The sequence below is a fragment of the Periplaneta americana genome, chromosome 1 (assembly GCF_040183065.1).
Source record: "Periplaneta americana isolate PAMFEO1 chromosome 1, P.americana_PAMFEO1_priV1, whole genome shotgun sequence".
NCBI lineage: Eukaryota > Metazoa > Arthropoda > Insecta > Blattodea > Blattidae > Periplaneta > Periplaneta americana.
The window spans coordinates 229,214,731-229,234,389 of record NC_091117.1 but is presented as its reverse complement, the minus strand read 5'-3'; the positions used below and the strand labels follow the sequence as shown (position 1 = coordinate 229,234,389).

The 19,659-nt window shown below is 37.1% G+C and overlaps 1 protein-coding gene across 7 annotated transcripts in view; it reads left to right on the top strand.

Moving 5' to 3' along the window:
• Positions 1-19,659, top strand: part of mei-41 (meiotic 41) — a 130,411-nt gene that overhangs the window by 79,535 nt on the left and 31,217 nt on the right. For 6 of the 7 annotated variants that reach the window (XR_011334767.1, XM_069838864.1, XM_069838854.1 and 3 more), the window contains 6 exons: positions 216-332; positions 6,859-6,998; positions 9,400-9,675; positions 10,860-11,153; positions 12,871-13,093; positions 18,570-18,760. Coding sequence is in view for 6 of the 7 variants with exons in the window: in XM_069838864.1 (XP_069694965.1) it covers positions 216-332; positions 6,859-6,998; positions 9,400-9,675; positions 10,860-11,153; positions 12,871-13,093; positions 18,570-18,760 (1,241 nt within the window). In the remaining variant the exon portion in view is untranslated. The remainder of the gene's footprint in view (positions 1-215; positions 333-6,858; positions 6,999-9,399; positions 9,676-10,859; positions 11,154-12,870; positions 13,094-18,569; positions 18,761-19,659) is intronic. The other variant, XM_069838871.1, reaches the window with a different exon arrangement.

The following is a 19,659-nucleotide window of genomic DNA, read 5'->3' as shown; positions in this document are numbered from 1 at the left end:
AAGGCCATGGTGAAGGTTTAGGGTGTCCACAGGAGGTAATATTAAGTAATGCATTATTGGTTGCATGTTCAGAGATGAAGGGATAATTAAGTAACTAGACTTCAAATGTCATACTAACATCTAAATTAAGTCTTCTTCTCTTCCTTCTTTCCTTCAAAGTATTAGGCCATATGACCTGTTACAATCTCTAAAGTAAGTAATTCTGGTTATTTCAGAAAATTTACGCTAATATGAATGAGCCAGATGCTGTCCATGGGATAATGGCTTTGAGAGAAAGAGAACCATCTATTGAGGAACTGATCATTGCTCATCAAGTGACTGGACAGCTACAGGTACGATATACAGTATCAGATGTAGTCCTGTAACATGTATACTCTGAATGAAGTAACTGGTCAGTTGGTCAGCTACAGGTACGATATTCAGTATCACATGTAGTCCTGTAACATGTATACTCTGAATGAAGTGACTGGTCAGCTACAGGTACGATATACAGTTTCACATGTAGTCCTGTAACATGTATACTCTGAATGAAGTGACTGGTCAGCTACAGGTACGATATACAGTATCACATGTAGTCCTGTAACATGTATACTCTGAATGAAGTGACTGGTCAGCTACAGATACAATAATATTCAGTATCACATGTAGTCCTGTAACATGTATACTCTGAATGAAGTGACTGGTCAGCTACAGGTACAATATTCAGTATCACATGTAGTCCTGTAACATGTATACTCTGAATGAAGTGACTGGTCAGCTACAGATACAGTAATATTCAGTATCAAATGTAGTCCTGTAACATGTATACTCTGAATGAAGTGACTGGTCAGCTACAGATACAATAATATTCAGTATCACATGTAGTCCTGTAACATGTATACTCTGAATGAAGTGACTGGACAGCTACAGGTACGATATACAGTTTCACATGTAGTCCTGTAACATGTATACTCTGAATGAAGTGACTGGTCAGCTACAGATACAATAATATTCAGTATCACATGTAGTCCTGTAACATGTATACTCTGAATCAAGTAACTGGTCAGTTACAGATACAATAATATTCAGTATCACATGTAGTCCTGTAATATGTATACTCTGAATCAAGTGACTGGTCAGCTACAGATACAATAATATTCAGTATCACATGTAGTCCTGTAACATGTATACTCTGAATGAAGTGACTGGTCAGCTACAGATACAATAATATACAGTATCACATGTAGTCCTGTAACATGTATACTCTGAATGAAGTGACTGGTCAGCTACAGATACAATAATATTCAGTATCACATGTAGTCCTGTAACATGTATACTGTGAATGAAGTGACTGGTGAGCTACAGGTACAATATTCAGTATCACATGTAGTCCTGTAACATGTATACTCTGAATGAAGTGACTGGTCAGCTACAGATACAGTAATATTCAGTATCAAATGTAGTCCTGTAACATGTATACTCTGAATGAAGTGACTGGTCAGCTACAGATACAATAATATTCAGTATCACATGTAGTCCTGTAACATGTATACTCTGAATGAAGTGACTGGTCAGCTACAGGTACAATATTCAGTATCACATGTAGTCCTGTAACATGTATACTCTGAATGAAGTGACTGGACAGCTACAGGTACGATATACAGTTTCACATGTAGTCCTGTAACATGTATACTCTGAATGAAGTGACTGGTCAGCTACAGATACAATAATATTCAGTATCACATGTAGTCCTGTAACATGTATACTCTGAATGAAGTGACTGGTCAGCTACAGGTACAATATTCAGTATCACATGTAGTCCTGTAACATGTATACTCTGAATGAAGTGACTGGTCAGCTACAGGTACGATATACAGTATCACATGTAGTCCTGTAACATGTATACTCTGAATGAAGTGACTGGTCAGCTACAGATACAATAATATTCAGTATCACATGTAGTCCTGTAACATGTATACTCTGAATCAAGTAACTGGTCAGTTACAGATACAATAATATTCAGTATCACATGTAGTCCTGTAATATGTATACTCTGAATCAAGTGACTGGTCAGCTACAGATACAATAATATTCAGTATCACATGTAGTCCTGTAACATGTATACTCTGAATGAAGTGACTGGTCAGCTACAGATACAATAATATACAGTATCACATGTAGTCCTGTAACATGTATACTCTGAATGAAGTGACTGGTCAGCTACAGATACAATAATATTCAGTATCACATGTAGTCCTGTAACATGTATACTGTGAATGAAGTGACTGGTGAGCTACAGGTACAATATTCAGTATCACATGTAGTCCTGTAACATGTATACTCTGAATGAAGTGACTGGTCAGCTACAGATACAGTAATATTCAGTATCAAATGTAGTCCTGTAACATGTATACTCTGAATGAAGTGACTGGTCAGCTACAGATAAATATTCAGTATCACATGTAGTCCTGTAACATGTATACTCTGAATGAAGTGACTGGTCAGCTACAGGTACAATATTCAGTATCACATGTAGTCCTGTAACATGTATACTCTGAATGAAGTGACTGGACAGCTACAGGTACGATATACAGTTTCACATGTAGTCCTGTAACATGTATACTCTGAATGAAGTGACTGGTCAGCTACAGATACAATAATATTCAGTATCACATGTAGTCCTGTAACATGTATACTCTGAATGAAGTGACTGGTCAGCTACAGGTACAATATTCAGTATCACATGTAGTCCTGTAACATGTATACTCTGAATGAAGTGACTGGTCAGCTACAGGTACGATATACAGTATCACATGTAGTCCTGTAACATGTATACTCTGAATGAAGTGACTGGTCAGCTACAGATACAATAATATACAGTATCACATGTAGTCCTGTAACATGTATACTCTGAATGAAGTGACTGGTCAGCTACAGATACAATAATATTCAGTATCACATGTAGTCCTGTAACATGTATACTGTGAATGAAGTGACTGGTGAGCTACAGGTACAATATTCAGTATCACATGTACTCCTGTAACATGTATACTCTGAATGAAGTGACTGGTCAGCTACAGATACAGTAATATTCAGTATCAAATGTAGTCCTGTAACATGTATACTCTGAATGAAGTGACTGGTCAGCTACAGATACAATAATATTCAGTATCACATGTAGTCCTGTAACATGTATACTCTGAATGAAGTGACTGGTCAGCTACAGGTACAATATTCAGTATCACATGTAGTCCTGTAACATGTATACTCTGAATGAAGTGACTGGACAGCTACAGGTACGATATACAGTTTCACATGTAGTCCTGTAACATGTATACTCTGAATGAAGTGACTGGTCAGCTACAGATACAATAATATTCAGTATCACATGTAGTCCTGTAACATGTATACTCTGAATGAAGTGACTGGTCAGCTACAGGTACAATATTCAGTATCACATGTAGTCCTGTAACATGTATACTCTGAATGAAGTGACTGGTCAGCTACAGGTACGATATACAGTATCACATGTAGTCCTGTAACATGTATACTCTGAATGAAGTGACTGGTCAGCTACAGATACAATAATATTCAGTATCACATGTAGTCCTGTAACATGTATACTCTGAATGAAGTGACTAGTCAGCTACAGGTACAATATTCAGTATCACATGTAGTCCTGTAACATGTATACTCTGAATGAAGTGACTGGTCAGCTACAGATACAGTAATATTCAGTATCACATGTAGTCCTGTAACATGTATACTCTGAATGAAGTCACTGGTCAGCTACAGATACAATAATATTCAGTATCACATGTAGTCCTGTAACATGTATACTCTGAATGAAGTGACTGGTCAGCTACAGGTACAATATTCAGTATCACATGTAGTCCTGTAACATGTATACTCTGAATGAAGTGACTGTTCAGCTACAGGTACGATATACAGTATCACATGTAGTCCTGTAACATGAATGAAGTGACTGGTCAGCTACAGATACAATAATATTCAGTATCACATGTAGTCCTGTAACATGTATACTCTGAATGAAGTGACTGGTCAGCTAGAGATACAATAATATTCAGTATCACATGTAGTCCTGTAACATGTATACTCTGAATGAAGTGACTGGTCAGCTACAGATACAATAATATTCAGTATCACATGTAGTCCTGTAACATGTATACTCAGAATGAAGTGACTGGTCAGCTACAGTTACAATAATATTCAGTGTCACATGTAGTCCTGTAACATGTATACTCTGAATGAAGTGACTGGTCAGCTACAGATACAGTAATATTCAGTATCACATGTAGTCCTGTAACATGTATACTCTGAATGAAGTGACTGTTCAGCTACAGGTACGATATACAGTATCACATGTAGTCCTGTAACATGAATGAAGTGACTGGTCAGCTACAGATACAATAATATTCAGTATCACATGTAGTCCTGTAACATGTATACTCTGAATGAAGTGACTGGTCAGCTACAGATACAATAATATTCAGTATCACATGTAGTCCTGTAACATGTATACTCTGAATGAAGTGACTGGTCAGCTACAGATACAATAATATTCAGTATCACATGTAGTCCTGTAACATGTATACTCTGAATGAAGTGACTGGTCAGCTACAGATACAATAATATTCAGTATCACATGTAGTCCTGTAACGTGTATACTCTGAATCAAGTGACTGGTCAGCTACTGATACAATAATATTCAGTATCACATGTAGTCCTGTAACATGTATACTCTCAATGAAGTGACTGGTCAGCTACAGATACAATAATATTCAGTATCACATGTAGTCCTGTAACATGTATACTCTCAATGAAGTGACTGGTCAGCTACAGATACAATAATATTCAGTATCACATGTAGTCCTGTAACATGTATACTCTGAATGAAGTGACCGGTCAGCTACAGATACAATAATATTCAGTATCACATGTAGTCCTGTAACATGTATACTCTGAATGAAGTGACTGGTCAGCTACAGGTACAATATTCAGTATCACATGTAGTCCTGTAACATGTATACTCTGAATGAAGTGACTGGTCAGCTACAGGTACATTATACAGTATCATATGTAGTCCTGTAACATGTATACTCTGAATGAAGTGACTGGTCAGCTACAGATACAATAATATTCAGTATCACATGTAGTCCTGTAACATGTATACTCTGAATGAAGTGACCGGTCAGCTACAGATACAATAATATTCAGTATCACATGTAGTCCTGTAACATGTATACTCTGAATGAAGTGACTGGTCAGCTACAGGTACAATATTCAGTATCACATGTAGTCCTGTAACATGTATACTCTGAATGAAGTGACTGGTCAGCTACAGGTACATTATACAGTATCATATGTAGTCCTGTAACATGTATACTCTGAATGAAGTGACTGGTCAGCTACAGATACAATAATATTCAGTATCACATGTAGTCCTGTAACATGTATACTCTGAATGAAGTGACCGGTCAGCTACAGATACAATAATATTCAGTATCACATGTAGTCCTGTAACATGTATACTCTGAATGAAGTGACTGGTCAGCTACAGGTACAATATTCAGTATCACATGTAGTCCTGTAACATGTATACTCTGAATGAAGTGACTGGTCAGCTACAGTTACATTATACAGTATCATATGTAGTCCTGTAACATGTATACTCTGAATGAAGTGACTGGTCAGCTACAGATACAATAATATTCAGTATCACTTGTACTCCTGTAACATGTATACTCTGAATCAAGTGCCTGGTCAGCTACAGATACAATAATATTCAGTATCACATGTAGTCATGTAATACACAGGCCCTGAATATATATAATAATAGAAGAATAGTAAGAGTAGTGTGCATGTGTATTAGGTTGCTGTAATTCAGCATTGATGGTCCATCCATAAGCCGCCCACAAAGATTCAGAACTTGTTGAGACCAGTTAAGGATGATCTTGGTCTTAGGACACCTGATGTCTACAAAATACCTTGTGAGTGTGGGAAATGCTACATTGGGCAGACAGGACGCACCATTATGGAACGCTGCAAGGAGCATCAACACAGCATAAGACTATATTACCCCAATAGGTCTGCAGTAGCCCAACACAGCCTAGAAACTGGTCACAAGATAGATTTCGGCGCCACCACCATCTTGGACAAGACATCAGGTTACTGGGACTTGGTTATCAAGGAAGCCATCGAAATCCAGCTAGACGGCAATAATTTCAACAGAGACGGGGGTCTACAGCTGAGTATAGCATGGAAACCTGCCATCAATATGCTTAGACCACGAGCACACGGTAGACAGTTGGACCAGCAACTAGCTCCTGATTGGCTATCGCTTCCACCAACCAGAATGCACCTGGTGGTCGGAACTAGCTCCTGATTGGCCCACAGCGGGAAGCACTACTATTGCATATATACTGGCTAGACATGGTCAAACATCACTTCATTCCCTGAAGAAGATGGCAGAGCTAGCCATCGAAAGCTTGGAAGCAAATCTCCAACTCACCTGGCTGAGAACCCGAGAAAAGTTATTCTACATCAAACGCCGGGAAAGCTTCAAGTCATACATTGGAAACTTATAGTTACTTTATAAAACATCATTAACAGAATTTGAAGTAATCTCAGTGATCCTTAGATTTTTCACAGCAATATGAAACTTTAAAATTCAGGTTTCTCGGAACTTTAAATTTTGAGTTGTTTCCATCTTGAACTGCCCATCGATATATCCTTAGTTTTATCATGTTTTACTGCATTAACTATATTCAGCATATCATGTTTCCATTTAATTCATGGTCAGTTACAAAATTCAGAGCTATTCAAATTCAGACATGTTTGTGTGATGTTTGTTGTCAGGAGGCTGCAGCCTGCTATGAACGCATGGCACAGGAAGGGAAGATGTCGCGAGAGTTCAGCAAAGGAATGGTGCAATGTTATCTTTGGCTAGATCAGCCTATTACTGCACTCAGAATTGCACAAGGAATTGTTTCAGAAAGGTATGCAAGCTTACAAATGATGAGAAATGTGAGATGGACATTGATATGGCAAAAATTCACGGCTTGTTCAGCAAATGCTGCAACATGTAACATTGAAAGCAACGTAATAACTCAATGAAATGTAATGCTGTCAAAAATATCTCTCTTAAAAAGCTTCCCTCTGAATAGTTTTATGCCAGATGCTTTTTCTTCAGTTCTTTGAGTTTCAATGCAAAAACGCAAGTAACGAAGTCAGAACGATCAGCAGGTTTTTCATGTGGGAGTGAAAGGAATAGCTATTGCAGGTGAGAGTTGAGAAAATGTCAGGTTTGCCATGCTTTCAAACAACAGATATAGCATCTTGGTATAGCTGCTGCATGTTTCGTGCACTACCTTCAAATGTAGAAGGCAAAATTACTACTTTTTCTGCTAAGAGATCTTGCTGAAGTTATTAGGAAACTACAAAATCGTATAGGCCTCTTATTTTATCAGTAAGTAATGTCTTTTTGTAATCTTTGAGCTTCTTATTGCTGGACTAACTTAAGTGTGTGAGAAATGGCTATGAACAGCAATCCGAAATAAGATAAACTGAAGTCATTCTAGTGCGCTTGTTGTGCTGGCTTGGGACACTGTGAGCCAGAAGGAAGGAGGAGAGGATATATCATCAGATCACAGTGAGGACCCTTGTCTGCCATGCACAACATAGTGGTATTTCGGTGGTATGCATTGTCATGTAATTGAAGTTAACTAACCAGTGCATTTGAAAATAAGTAATAACTGTAGGAAGAGAAAGAAAATATTCATATATCTCTTTCTTTTAATGGTTTAACATTAATACAATAAAACCCCATTTTAGTATTCCCGTTTTTAAGAAATTGCCGCTTTTAAGGAATAATCTGTTAAGTCCCAGCCAAATTGCCATAAGAATAATGCAATTAATTCCCACTTTTAGAAAAACAGATTTAGGAAAATCCCACTCTCAAGGAATACTTTTCAAGTGGATTTTGTGGTAATGATACCCGAAATATTGAATCAACTTTCAATAATCAATAGTGCATCTCAATTTATAGTAATGCAGCGCCATTATTCTTTATAGTCTTTCTTTGTGTTGCTTTCACAGAGTGGTTGCTTTGCTTGCTTTGTCCTCACGAGTTGTGTGGGTCCTGTTTCCAAGTTTCTTTTGTTAGTTTATGCATAGTTATAATGGCGATTAAACAGGAGAAATTAACTGTCAGACAGAAAGTAAAAATAATATGGGATGTGGGAGTTAATCCTCAAATAACTCGTATCACATATAGCAGAATCCATGAATGAAATTAGGAACATCACACAATTATCGATCAGCACAGCTATGGACCTGTTCCGGATAAAGATATTACCCGTCCTGACGTATGGCCTAGAATCAGTGTGAGAATACCTCACATACAAACAGATGGCAGAACTAGAGCGGGTGAAAGCTAGGTATTTGAAGAGAGCTCTAGGACTGCCACAGAACGCAAGATCGAGACTAGTGTACGAACTAACCAGAGAGATGTTTTTGATAGAGGACCTAAGGTGCGAAATAATGCTCCCAGCGAACGATGCCTACAAACGGCTCCTACAAGATTTGCACGAGAAGAAAACCAGCATACCGGAGGAATTGTACACAACGTGTGCGATGCAAGAGAGGACATGGACGGAAGCTAATCATGAAATGAGACACGTGACGACAAGATTGGCAACCCATGGCTTCCACCACAAAGTGTGCGGCAACAAGACTTACCACGAACCAAATGATAAGTGTGTGTGTTTTATGCTCAGAACTATGTGACAGATATCATATTATCAAGTGTAAGAAGAGACAGAAATCCATCGCAGCTTATAGTAAAGACAAGTAATGTTTCTTACCCCATGCACGGTGTGTGCGCATTTCAACTTATATATAGCAGAATCCACATTAAGACTTGTCCAGCACTTTCAGCAGTGCTGACATCCTCTCCTTCGTAGTTTCACTTGCACATTGTTCACTTTATTTCGTTTTCTTTCATCTTAGTTTCTATCGCCATTGTACAGCCAATGACTCTGGTCAAGTGCCATTGCATTGAATAATAATAAAAAAACATATGGCACAATGGCATGGTTTGCCAACTACTTCATTATGAGGAATAATGAAGAAGAAAGGAGAAATTTTCAATGCCAAGTTTCAGTGTGGTTCGGTTCAATCAAATGGAAAAACATTAGTGCCTCACCATTTGAAGAGTTAGAAAATATTATAATGAAATTTATTGTAGGCCTATTTAAATAATTATAATGTTTGGTACTTAACACACATATTAGTACTAGTTATTTTAACCTTTCCTTTCCATTTTAAGGAAAAAGAAAAGTAATATCTGAGAGATTCGTCAAAAAAGGATTCTACTGTATTACTATTTTTCGTTTCCAGACCCCGCATGTCAGCTGTAATGAAAGAGTTCGAAGCAGAGGCATTTTGGCGATTGCAAAAATTCGATGAGCTGAGTAATATGCTATTTTCACAAGAAGCAGTTGAGAACAAATCATGGGGATTGGAAATGGGCAAAACATTGTTCCATTTTCAGACTGGCAAAAGGGTAGTCCTCCTTCAGCTTCTCAGACATATGAGGAAAGAGTTGTTAGACGGATTGGGAATAATCTCTCTAGAGAAGGGCTCCTATCAAGAAGAGTACCAGAAGATTATCAGGTAAATCGCTCTGAACTTAACCACATTTTCAAAATAGAGTACAATTTTATCACTTCATAATCCACCACAATTTTGAATGAGTATAATTTATTGGTAAGTAAAACACATTGTTTGAAATATTGAAACACTCTCATTATGCAATCTATATTGCGTTACTGCACAGAAAAAAAGAAGTCGAAAGAGTGGGGGGGATATTGTTTTGCAATTGTGAATTTTCAATAATCCTTATTGTGTAAAAAATATTCTTATATGCTATCGTTTTATTATTGAAAAAGTATTTATGTAAAGAAGTTAAATGCATGAAATTTTTTCATTTTTACATTTACACGAAATCTAATAAAATATTTGAAGTTCTTAGGAAAGCAATTGTTATGCGAGTTACTTAACAGTAAGTCATCAAGGCAGCATGATATGCTGCCGGACTGCTGATGTTTGTGCAATATAAGTAATCACTGTCAACATTGTGTTACATTTGCATGCAATTTTGAGGTGTTGGAAATGCGTACATACTTTTTCAATGAATATTTTGTGTGTGCATATTTATTATTTATTTATTAAATACCGTACAGAGTCTGTTCATAGTTATATTAGTCTGAAAATGACACATTTAAGAATAGAGCAAAATTATACAAAGATTAACAATCAAACAAACAAACAAATTAACAATAAAAATGAGAGACTCAAATCAGATGAATCTTTTCTCTTGCTTTCCTTTATCTGACTACAAGATAAGACTACCTCCTGATAAAGCTGGACAAGTAGGTAAGTGTTGAGTGTGTTGTCATGTCCAGTTGTCAAATAGTATCTGGCAACAGCTTCTTTCCGCGGCCAGTTTGGAATTGACTGTATGTAACATACAGACGCGACTGTGTAGGAACAGGGTGAGGGCTTTTTATATGTGTAAAAGAGTGCCTGCAGAGCACTGAAAATTTTAAAGACTTGGAGTTCGAAATGTTGGGTGTAGACATAGCGGATGATTATGATTATGATTTGTATGTCGTCGTCCTTCGAATGAAGTACTAGACAAGGCAGTGGCATTTTCCCAACCAATATCGGAATTCGTCTGAATATGCTACCAACCTTTTGCATAGCTTAATTTTAGAGGGTCGGGTTTTATCTCAAGTCCTCTTTTTTGTAGGTTCAATTTAATTGTATAATTTGGTTTATTGTTATGTTGATTGCAGGTTACATATACTGAACGAGATAGAAAGGGCTGAACTTGCAGTTAAGACAATGGAGAAAAATGAATACAATTTGGATTACTGTTTATTTGTGGCACAAGATATGATTGTTGAGTGGGGAGACCGACTGAAGTATGTGCAGCGGTTCTCACGTACTCGGGAACCCATCCTCAGAATGCGTAGGATCTTGCTGGCACTGATGAAGGCCAGGATTGAGGAGAAACTTCCTGCTGTTGCCTCCTTTCTGGATGAGGAGTTGGGAAAGTACTGGCTTGAAAGTGCGAAAACTGCTCGAAAGTAAGTACAAGTGTGGTAATATATTGAGTCAGTAGGTATGTTGTGGCTATAACTTCGATACTTTTACTTACGTAGCAAATGAGTACTGCAAAGAGAAGGAGTGAGATTATGAACGACCCGCTGCTTTGTAAGGAGCCAGCAGAGAGCCACTCAAGAGTAGGAATCATTCACTCGAGTCGAATCGCTCATGAGTGACCCATCACTAACTGACATGCATATCGATATGCATAGCCATTTCCGGTCTTGGTTTATTGTGAATCAAAAATCTCCACATTCACGTGTACTGCTTCCTGTTCTTGTTCCAGTTTATTGTGGACCAGCCTTTAACATGGAAGATACAGGAACTTTGCTAGGCCTTCAGAAAGAGACTGCATAAATGTGAAATATAGATAGATATTTATTGCTTTTGGTTTAACAATCAGGTTATTTTCTGTCCTGCTTCCCAGTACTTAGATGTAAGACTTTTATTTTGTTGAAGTGCTTCACATAGGATTCATATCCATTTCTTCTTCTTGAGAACACAATACACAATTGGCGTAGATAGGATGCCAATCCTATGTAAATCATGACCAGTAACGAGTCTGAACATGGCCATAGCAGATTTACATGAAGGTCAGGAATTAAATGAAGTCTTTCTAGTAAACTTTTCCAATGGGAATTTTCTGTAATATTTATATTTGGACATTATAATTATTTTTAATTTTATTTTCAGTAACTTGTTTTATTGTATAATATGAAAAATTATAGTTCTGATTTTGTTCAGTTTTAGTGCCTTTGTTTGCTAGAATGTCAGCTCTCTCATTTCTGCTTACCACAATGTATAACAGAAGTTTTACTTTCTCAGGCTTACACTGGCACTTTGTGCGATATAATTAATATGACTGTAACTGGGGCTGTGCCTTGTTACAGACAAATAAATAAATGATTGTCCAAGACTGACAGGTGGCTAGACGGTGTTAGTGAATCTAATGTTGACAGGTGCCTCAGCTCTGACAGAGCCAGGTTCATCCTCAGGCAAATACCTCAAGCCATTTATTTATCAGCATCAGAAATCCATATTACCCTCAAGACTCCACAATTTCCAACATGACCAAGCCAGGAGTCGAATCTGGACCACCTGAACGATAGATCAGCAACTACTTCTCGTCTGCTTTGTCCTCCACAAATTCCATCACGACCAAGCGAAGAGTCGAATCTGGGCCACCTGGACAAAAGATCAGCACACTACTTCTCGTCTCCAGCCAAGAGTCGAATCTGGGCCACCTGGACGAAAGACCAGCAGACCAGTTCTCGAGCCACAGATATTGGATGATGCGACACTCATATATGACATTATTCAGTGGATATGCATCGTGAAGTGTTAGTCAAGGGTTACGGTCATCTTGTTCTTGTGATCTGCTTGTGTGAAACAAAATGTGTACTATAACAGTCCACGAAATTTGTAATAGTTAGAAGTGAGGTCCATAGAATATTGCAAATAAAACTGCAGGAATTGTTCCAGAACTCTTTCGTCACTGTAATTTATGTGTATACCATTTCCAGTTGCTGCTTTAAAATGAAAGTGAGTTAAATTTTTTGTTAATATTTTTATATTTTTCCTTTAACATGCTGAAAATCATTTCGGAAATTAGTCTGTTGCCAGGGATAAAAAGTACTTTAAGAATGGGAGCCATGCGAAGGTGTCACCTTTACACGAACATTGAATATTATTTTGCAGTGATGGCCTTCATCAGCAAGCATATACATACATACTGAATGCAGAGAAGTTCAGACTGAAGGAACTCTTTGTTGAAAAAGCAAAGCTGTACTGGGAAAAAGGTGAACAAGATCCAGCATTTCTGACACTGCGCCGAGGTCTGGAAGAGTACTTCTCTGATGGCAATGAATGTAGCCCTCCAGTATCAAATTCAGACGAAATGAATGAGAGGATCCGTGCTGAGGTATGTGCCATATTTTCCAAATATGTAGAAGTTTTTTATATGCATTTAGTGTCCATGTTTAAGTGATAAATACTAACTTTTCTCCTTCCCTGAAGACTTTAGCTTCTAATTTATACAAGATAATTAATATGATTTCAGCCTAAGCTACATACAAGTGGACCTCTTGTCTAATATGGCCTGCAATTGCTGCTTTCATTCTTGTTAACTTATTTGGCTAGCTAATCATAGCATATTAGTATTAGAGTCGGGCAAACAGCCTCTTACTCCCGCTCGTCTCGTAGGCGAGACTGGCTGGCCGATAACGCCAGTTCCGAGAATCGTAATCTCGAGATTGGCACTCTCGGGAACGAGGAATACCGGGTCCCGGCCTGTTATCGCACGGCCGATTTATCGTTACGAAATGCGTACACTGACTGCCGGCTTAATTGCCGCTCATCACTGAAATTCGTGACTCTTTCTGAAATATTAATGTTCATAAAGTAATTTAAGAAGGCACAGCAGTGTGGTATGCAATAATACAGCACATTATGATTGTCGACATTCTTACAGAAGTCACACTATTTTAATGAACTACTTATTGCCTTTCTGGAGAAGCAAAATAATGCAGCACTTTCAGTCGTTACCTAATCCTAAGCTAGTCTAAAACAATAACACGTTATGGTTGGAGCTATGATATACTTTCTCGCTATCAGCATTTCGTTGACATTGCATATTTAATCATTCGATAGTGTTTTGTATACGCTATAGTAATGGATAACACACGACTGTATTATTATATTGCGCGTTCACATCTGGATGTTTCGTTGTTATGCAACGGCATCTTCATCAGCATGGGTAATTATTGTGCTGTGTAAGGACGAAATAAAATAATTAATACTTATTTATATTATAAAGGACCAAAGACTCTGACAAAAGATATTTTTGTTTCCCAACTGATAAAATGCTGCATGTGAAATGGAAACACTTTTGCAAGAGGAAGGACAGAATTACGAAATAGAGTAGATCCTTTCACAAATTGATCATAATTACTTACAAATGCATTTTAAGGAACCCGGAGGTTCATTGCCGCTCTCACATAAGCCCCCCATCGGTCTCTAACCTGAGCAAGATTAATTCAGTCTCTACCATCATATCCATTTTTATATTATCTTCCCATCTACGTCTCTGCCTCTCCAAACGTCCTTTCCCTCCGGCCATCCAACTAACACTCTATATCCATTTCTGGATTCGCCCATACATGCTAGATGTTCTGCCCATTTCAAACCTCTGAATTTAATATTCCTAATTATGTCAGGTGTAGTACAATGCGTGCAGTTCTACGTTGTGCAACTTCCTCCATTCACCATCCCTCTTAGCCCCAAATATCTTCCTAAGAATCTTATTCTCGAACACCCTTAACCTCTGTTCCTCAAAGTGAGAGTCCAAATTTCACCACCATACAGAACAACCGGTAATGTAACTGTTTTATAAATTCTAACTTTCAAGTTTTTTGAGAGCAGGCTGGGTGACAAAAGCTTCTCAACCGAATAATAACAGGCATTTCCCCCCATATTTATTCTGCGTTTCCTCCTGAGTGTAATTTATATTTGCTTTATCATAACAACAGAGAATAAATGAGGGTTATTATTATTATTATTAAATTAGTTGCTTTACGACACTTTATCAACTGCTATAGCTATCTAGCGTCTGAATGAGATGATAATGCCAGCGAAATGAGTCCAGGGTCCAGTGCCGAAAGTTACCCAGAATTTGCTCTCAATGGGTTGAGGCGAGGAACCTCAGCCAGGTAAAGGCTGGTGCACAATAAACCGGGAACGGAAACGACAACGAGAAATAATCTATACTAATAATAAATCTGTAAGCGAAATTTTTCTGGTAATTTTCGCTTTTCCAAAAATAATTGGTCCTAACATATATAATTAATTAATTATCCTGAAACCGAAAATCGCTTTTTTGAAATTTTTGTTTGTATGTCTGTCTGTCTGTCTGGATGTTTGTTACCTTTTCACGCGATAATGGCTGAACGGATTTCGATGAAAATTGGAACATAAATTAAGTTCGTTGTAACTTAGATTTTAGGCTATATGGCATTCAAAATACTTTATTTAAAAGGGGGGTTATAAGGGGGCCTGAAGTAAATAAACCGAAATATCTCGCTTATTATTGATTTTTGTGAAAAATGTTACATAACAAAAATTTCTTTAAAAATGATTTCCGATAAGTTTTATTCCAGGCAAAATTTTGATAGGACTGATATTTAAGTCTGTCTGTCTGTCTGTCTGTCTGGATGTTAGTTACCTTTTCAGGCGATAATGGCTGAACGGATTTCAGTGAAAATTTGAATATAAATTAAGTTCGTTGTAACTTAGATTTTAGGCTATGTAGCATTCAAAATACTTTATTTAAAAGGGCGGTTGTAAGGGGGCCTGAATTAAATAAACCAAAATATCTCGCTTATTATTGATTTTTGTGAAAAATGTTACATAACAGAAGGTTATTCAAAAATGATTTTCGATAAGTTTTATTCCAGGCAAAATTTTGATAGCTCTGATATTTAAGGATATAAAAGAGTTTTAAAATAACAATACATTTCCACCGCCGCCTCAGATTGTAGCGTCGTTGTTCCGTAACTGCTATGTGCAAACTATTAAATTTTTTAGTAGGAAGAAAAACAAATTTATTCGTTCTATGGCAGTAGTGCATAGAAGATCGTGAATTTTTACATTTTTACACAATCAACTCTATTAATTTGGAGTGATTTATTAAAGGATGCATTCAAGACTAATTTAGAAAAATGTTAAACGAGTTATATTTGCACCAAATGAGTGGTCTCTGGATCAAAATGATAGCATTTTAATTATTTAAATACAATTTAAATTAAGTAACATATTAAACGATTTATTCTTCTATCAAACACGAATGTTCCCTGGACCCAGTGTTCTATTTTAATTATGTAATTACTTTATATTTATTTCTAATAAGTGCAGCGGAGCGCACGGGTACAGCTAGTGTTAAAATAAATGTATTTAAATGTGAACATTCACAATTAACGAGAAGATTAACGGGAACGTGAAAGTTAATTGTGAATGCTCACATTCAAATGTATTTATTTTAACAATATTTCCGTTATCGTTGTCGTTTCCATTCTCGGTTTATTGTGAACCAGTCTTAACTTGTCCCAACCAAGATTCGAACCGGAAGCAGATCGTTTCACAGTCAGGTGTGCTAACCGTTTACTCTACAGCGATTATTATTATTATTATTATTATTATTATTATTATTATTATTATTCTTATTATCATTATATCATTATTATTAGTAGTATTACCGTTATCATCATTATCGTAATCATTAGGATGATTAAGATTATGATTATCAGGATTATTATGATGGTTATTATTTATTACTGTCTTGTAAGTTATCATTAGGTAAAAGTATTAGAAATCTGATTAATTCTTAATTTGTTATTCTCGTTCCTATAACATAGGATAATTATTGTAAATCATATAGGCCTATATAATTTTATATTGTAACATGGCTAGAATACGATAATGATTGTTCTGTAACAATAATTTATAACGTGCACACCAATAGAAAGTGTAGTTTTCTATAGTATAGGCTGGTTCAGAATAAACCGGGAACGGAAACGAGAACGGAAATAATGTTAAAATAAATGTACAGTATTAAATGTGAGCATTCAGAATAGTTAATTGTGAATGCTTACCTTTAAATACATTTATTTTAAAAATATTTCCGTTCTAGTTCTCGTTGCCGTTTCCGTTCTCGGTTTATTGTGAACCAGCTTTTAATATTTTCATGTTTCATATCATTGTGTTACAAACAATTTTTTTATTTAGTTGCTATAAAAGATAGCCTAATTACTATAAAGTGTAAACCATCTTGGACTATATAGCCTCATTTTCAACTATCTTTATTAAAATATCAATTAATACTATCCGTCCAATAACGAGTTTTCATGCGTTGAAACGGAACAAATTTTACGGAACAAACGTTTGAGTCATGAGTCCTGCGCTAACAGGTTAACTCGCAGTTATTCGAGAACCAGTAAAAATTTTGAGTGGCCATCACTTTTAAAAGTAATTTCCATCCTTTCTCAACATTTCTCTCGCTTTGACCCCCCATCTAACGTGAAAAACAAAAAAGTTTTCAAAGGTGAAAGGTGAAGTTGCAAATGTCTATTCTGAACACATCAATCTCCATCGAAGTTAATATTTTTTTTCTCACTTTCCAAAAAATATTTTCAGTTCGATTTTTTTCCTATGTTTTCCTTAGACATTGAGCTATCAATCCAAAAAATTACAGCGCGATTGATTAAGTATTATAGGAGCTACGACATGATATATATTTAAAGAACCGGGAAATGCATAAGCCAATGCTTCCTATAAGGAGCACGGCCCGAGCGATATTGCTTGCTTATCAGTACAACAGTCCCGCATAGGCGTCCGAGACTGTCGGGAGTGATCTAGTATCGGTAATCTCGGGAGCAAGAGAATCTCGTGTTCTCTATCAATGAGTCATTTGGCTACGTTAGGTACTCGCGCACTGGGCGAGACTGCGGTGATTACGCAAGCGAGAACGGGCGATAATATGAGGCAGTCTGCCCGACTCTAATTAGTATTTGCGAGGATATATTTAATTAAGAAAGACACACCGAATTGTTTACATCAAAACTGTTTTCTATTTTTACTACTGATAATACATCATATCGTTCTGCTGTCTCATTATGTCCAAACCAACAATATGTTCCTGATTACTGAATGCACTTGTGTCCTTGACATGATTGTGAGGCATTAAAATATTTGGCGCAATCAAGAAATTCAAGAGACATGGAGTACTGGGAGTGTGGGAGGAAGTAAAGCAATTAAATTAAATTTTAAATAACCATTGAAGCTCCCAAAATTTGAAACTGTCTGAACCAGCTAGATGTTGCTTCATTTTATTGTGTCCTAATAAACGACGAAATGTGGATAGGGAGAACAAAAGAGTGTGAAATGGGCAGACAGAATAACAAATGAAGCTGTGCTGGAAAGTGTGGGTGAAGAAAGAATGATGCTGAAACTGATGAGGAAGAGCAAAAGGAATTGGCTGGACCATTGGTTAAGAAGAAACTGCCTACTGAAGGCTGCACTGGAAGGAATAGTGAATGGAAGAAAGGTTCGGGGCAGAAGAAGATGTCAGATGATAGACAACATTAAGATATATGCATCATATGCAGAATCAAGCTCAAGGCGAAAAAGAGCGAAGATTGGAGGATGCTGAGTTTGCAGTAGAAGATCTGCCCTTGGACAGAAAACAATGAATGAATGCGTTCTAATGAGTCTCCCTGCATGATTTCCGTATGTACATTAAATTTGTGCCTGTCATTCATAATAACAAACTGTGGCAGTTTAAACTACTCAAACAAAATATTTTGTGTGGGCTTTGAAACCATTTATCACTGATTATTACTTTACAGGCTAGGTTGCTTCTGGCTACTTACAATGATGAGACTGTGAATGTTGACATGGATACCAACATCAGCAACTACAAAAATGCTGTTGAGGCATGCCAACAGTGGGAGAAAAGTTCAGTGTGCCTAGCACAGTATTATGATCGTGTGTTGGCTGCACTGTCAAGTGAGGAGGATGAAGACAAATCCAAAGTTGGGTAAATATTACATTGTTTGGTAATTGCTGGAGCTAATGGGATATGTGCACTGCATTCTTCGCATAACACCATTAGGAACATTAAATCCAGACTTCGAGATGGGCGGGGCATGTATGGGTGAATCCAGAAATGCATATGGAGTGTTAGTTGGAAGATCTTTGGGAAGGCCGAGACGTAGATGGGAGGATAATATTAAAATGGATTTGAGGGAGGTGAGATATGATGCTAGGGACTGGATTCATTTTGCTCAGGATAGGGACCGATGGCAGGCTTATGTGAGGGCGGCAATGAACCTCTGGATTCTTTAAAAGTCATTTGTAAGTAAGTCTGCAGTTTGTGGGCTAGTGACTACGAACCCCGTGGTAATGCTGGTGGTCAGTTAATACTATCCTAGATCCGGCTCGCCTGTAAAATGGAATTCATTGATGAAAGATGAGGTTAATAATTGGCATAGTTTAATTTTTATGTGTGCGAGAAATGCTGGTAAATTTTGCTTTGAGTCCTCTGGTTCAGGAAGTCAGTATTGTAGAATTCAGAACTACAAACACAATTGCTTACAACATATTTATCAAATTAATGATAAATTATAATCCTACTGATTGGATACGTCCCTAAAGACCAATAAGAGACTGCTAAATGGGGCCGACACGGATCTACATAGGTCATTCAAATTAGTGGCAACACTGCTAGTATTCTGCTGCCCTAGGTGGTAGTATGAGATGGAATGGTGCCTGGTACATGTTAACTAAAGTAATACTCTATATGAAGACATTGTAATAATAAGACTGCTATCTACAGCGTCCTAAGAATATAAACAAGAGCAGAACCCACTCAAAAAGTTTCAAAGAATTTTTTAGCAAAGGAGGGGCCCGAAGGTTTGCACCGTATTCTGAGGCTTA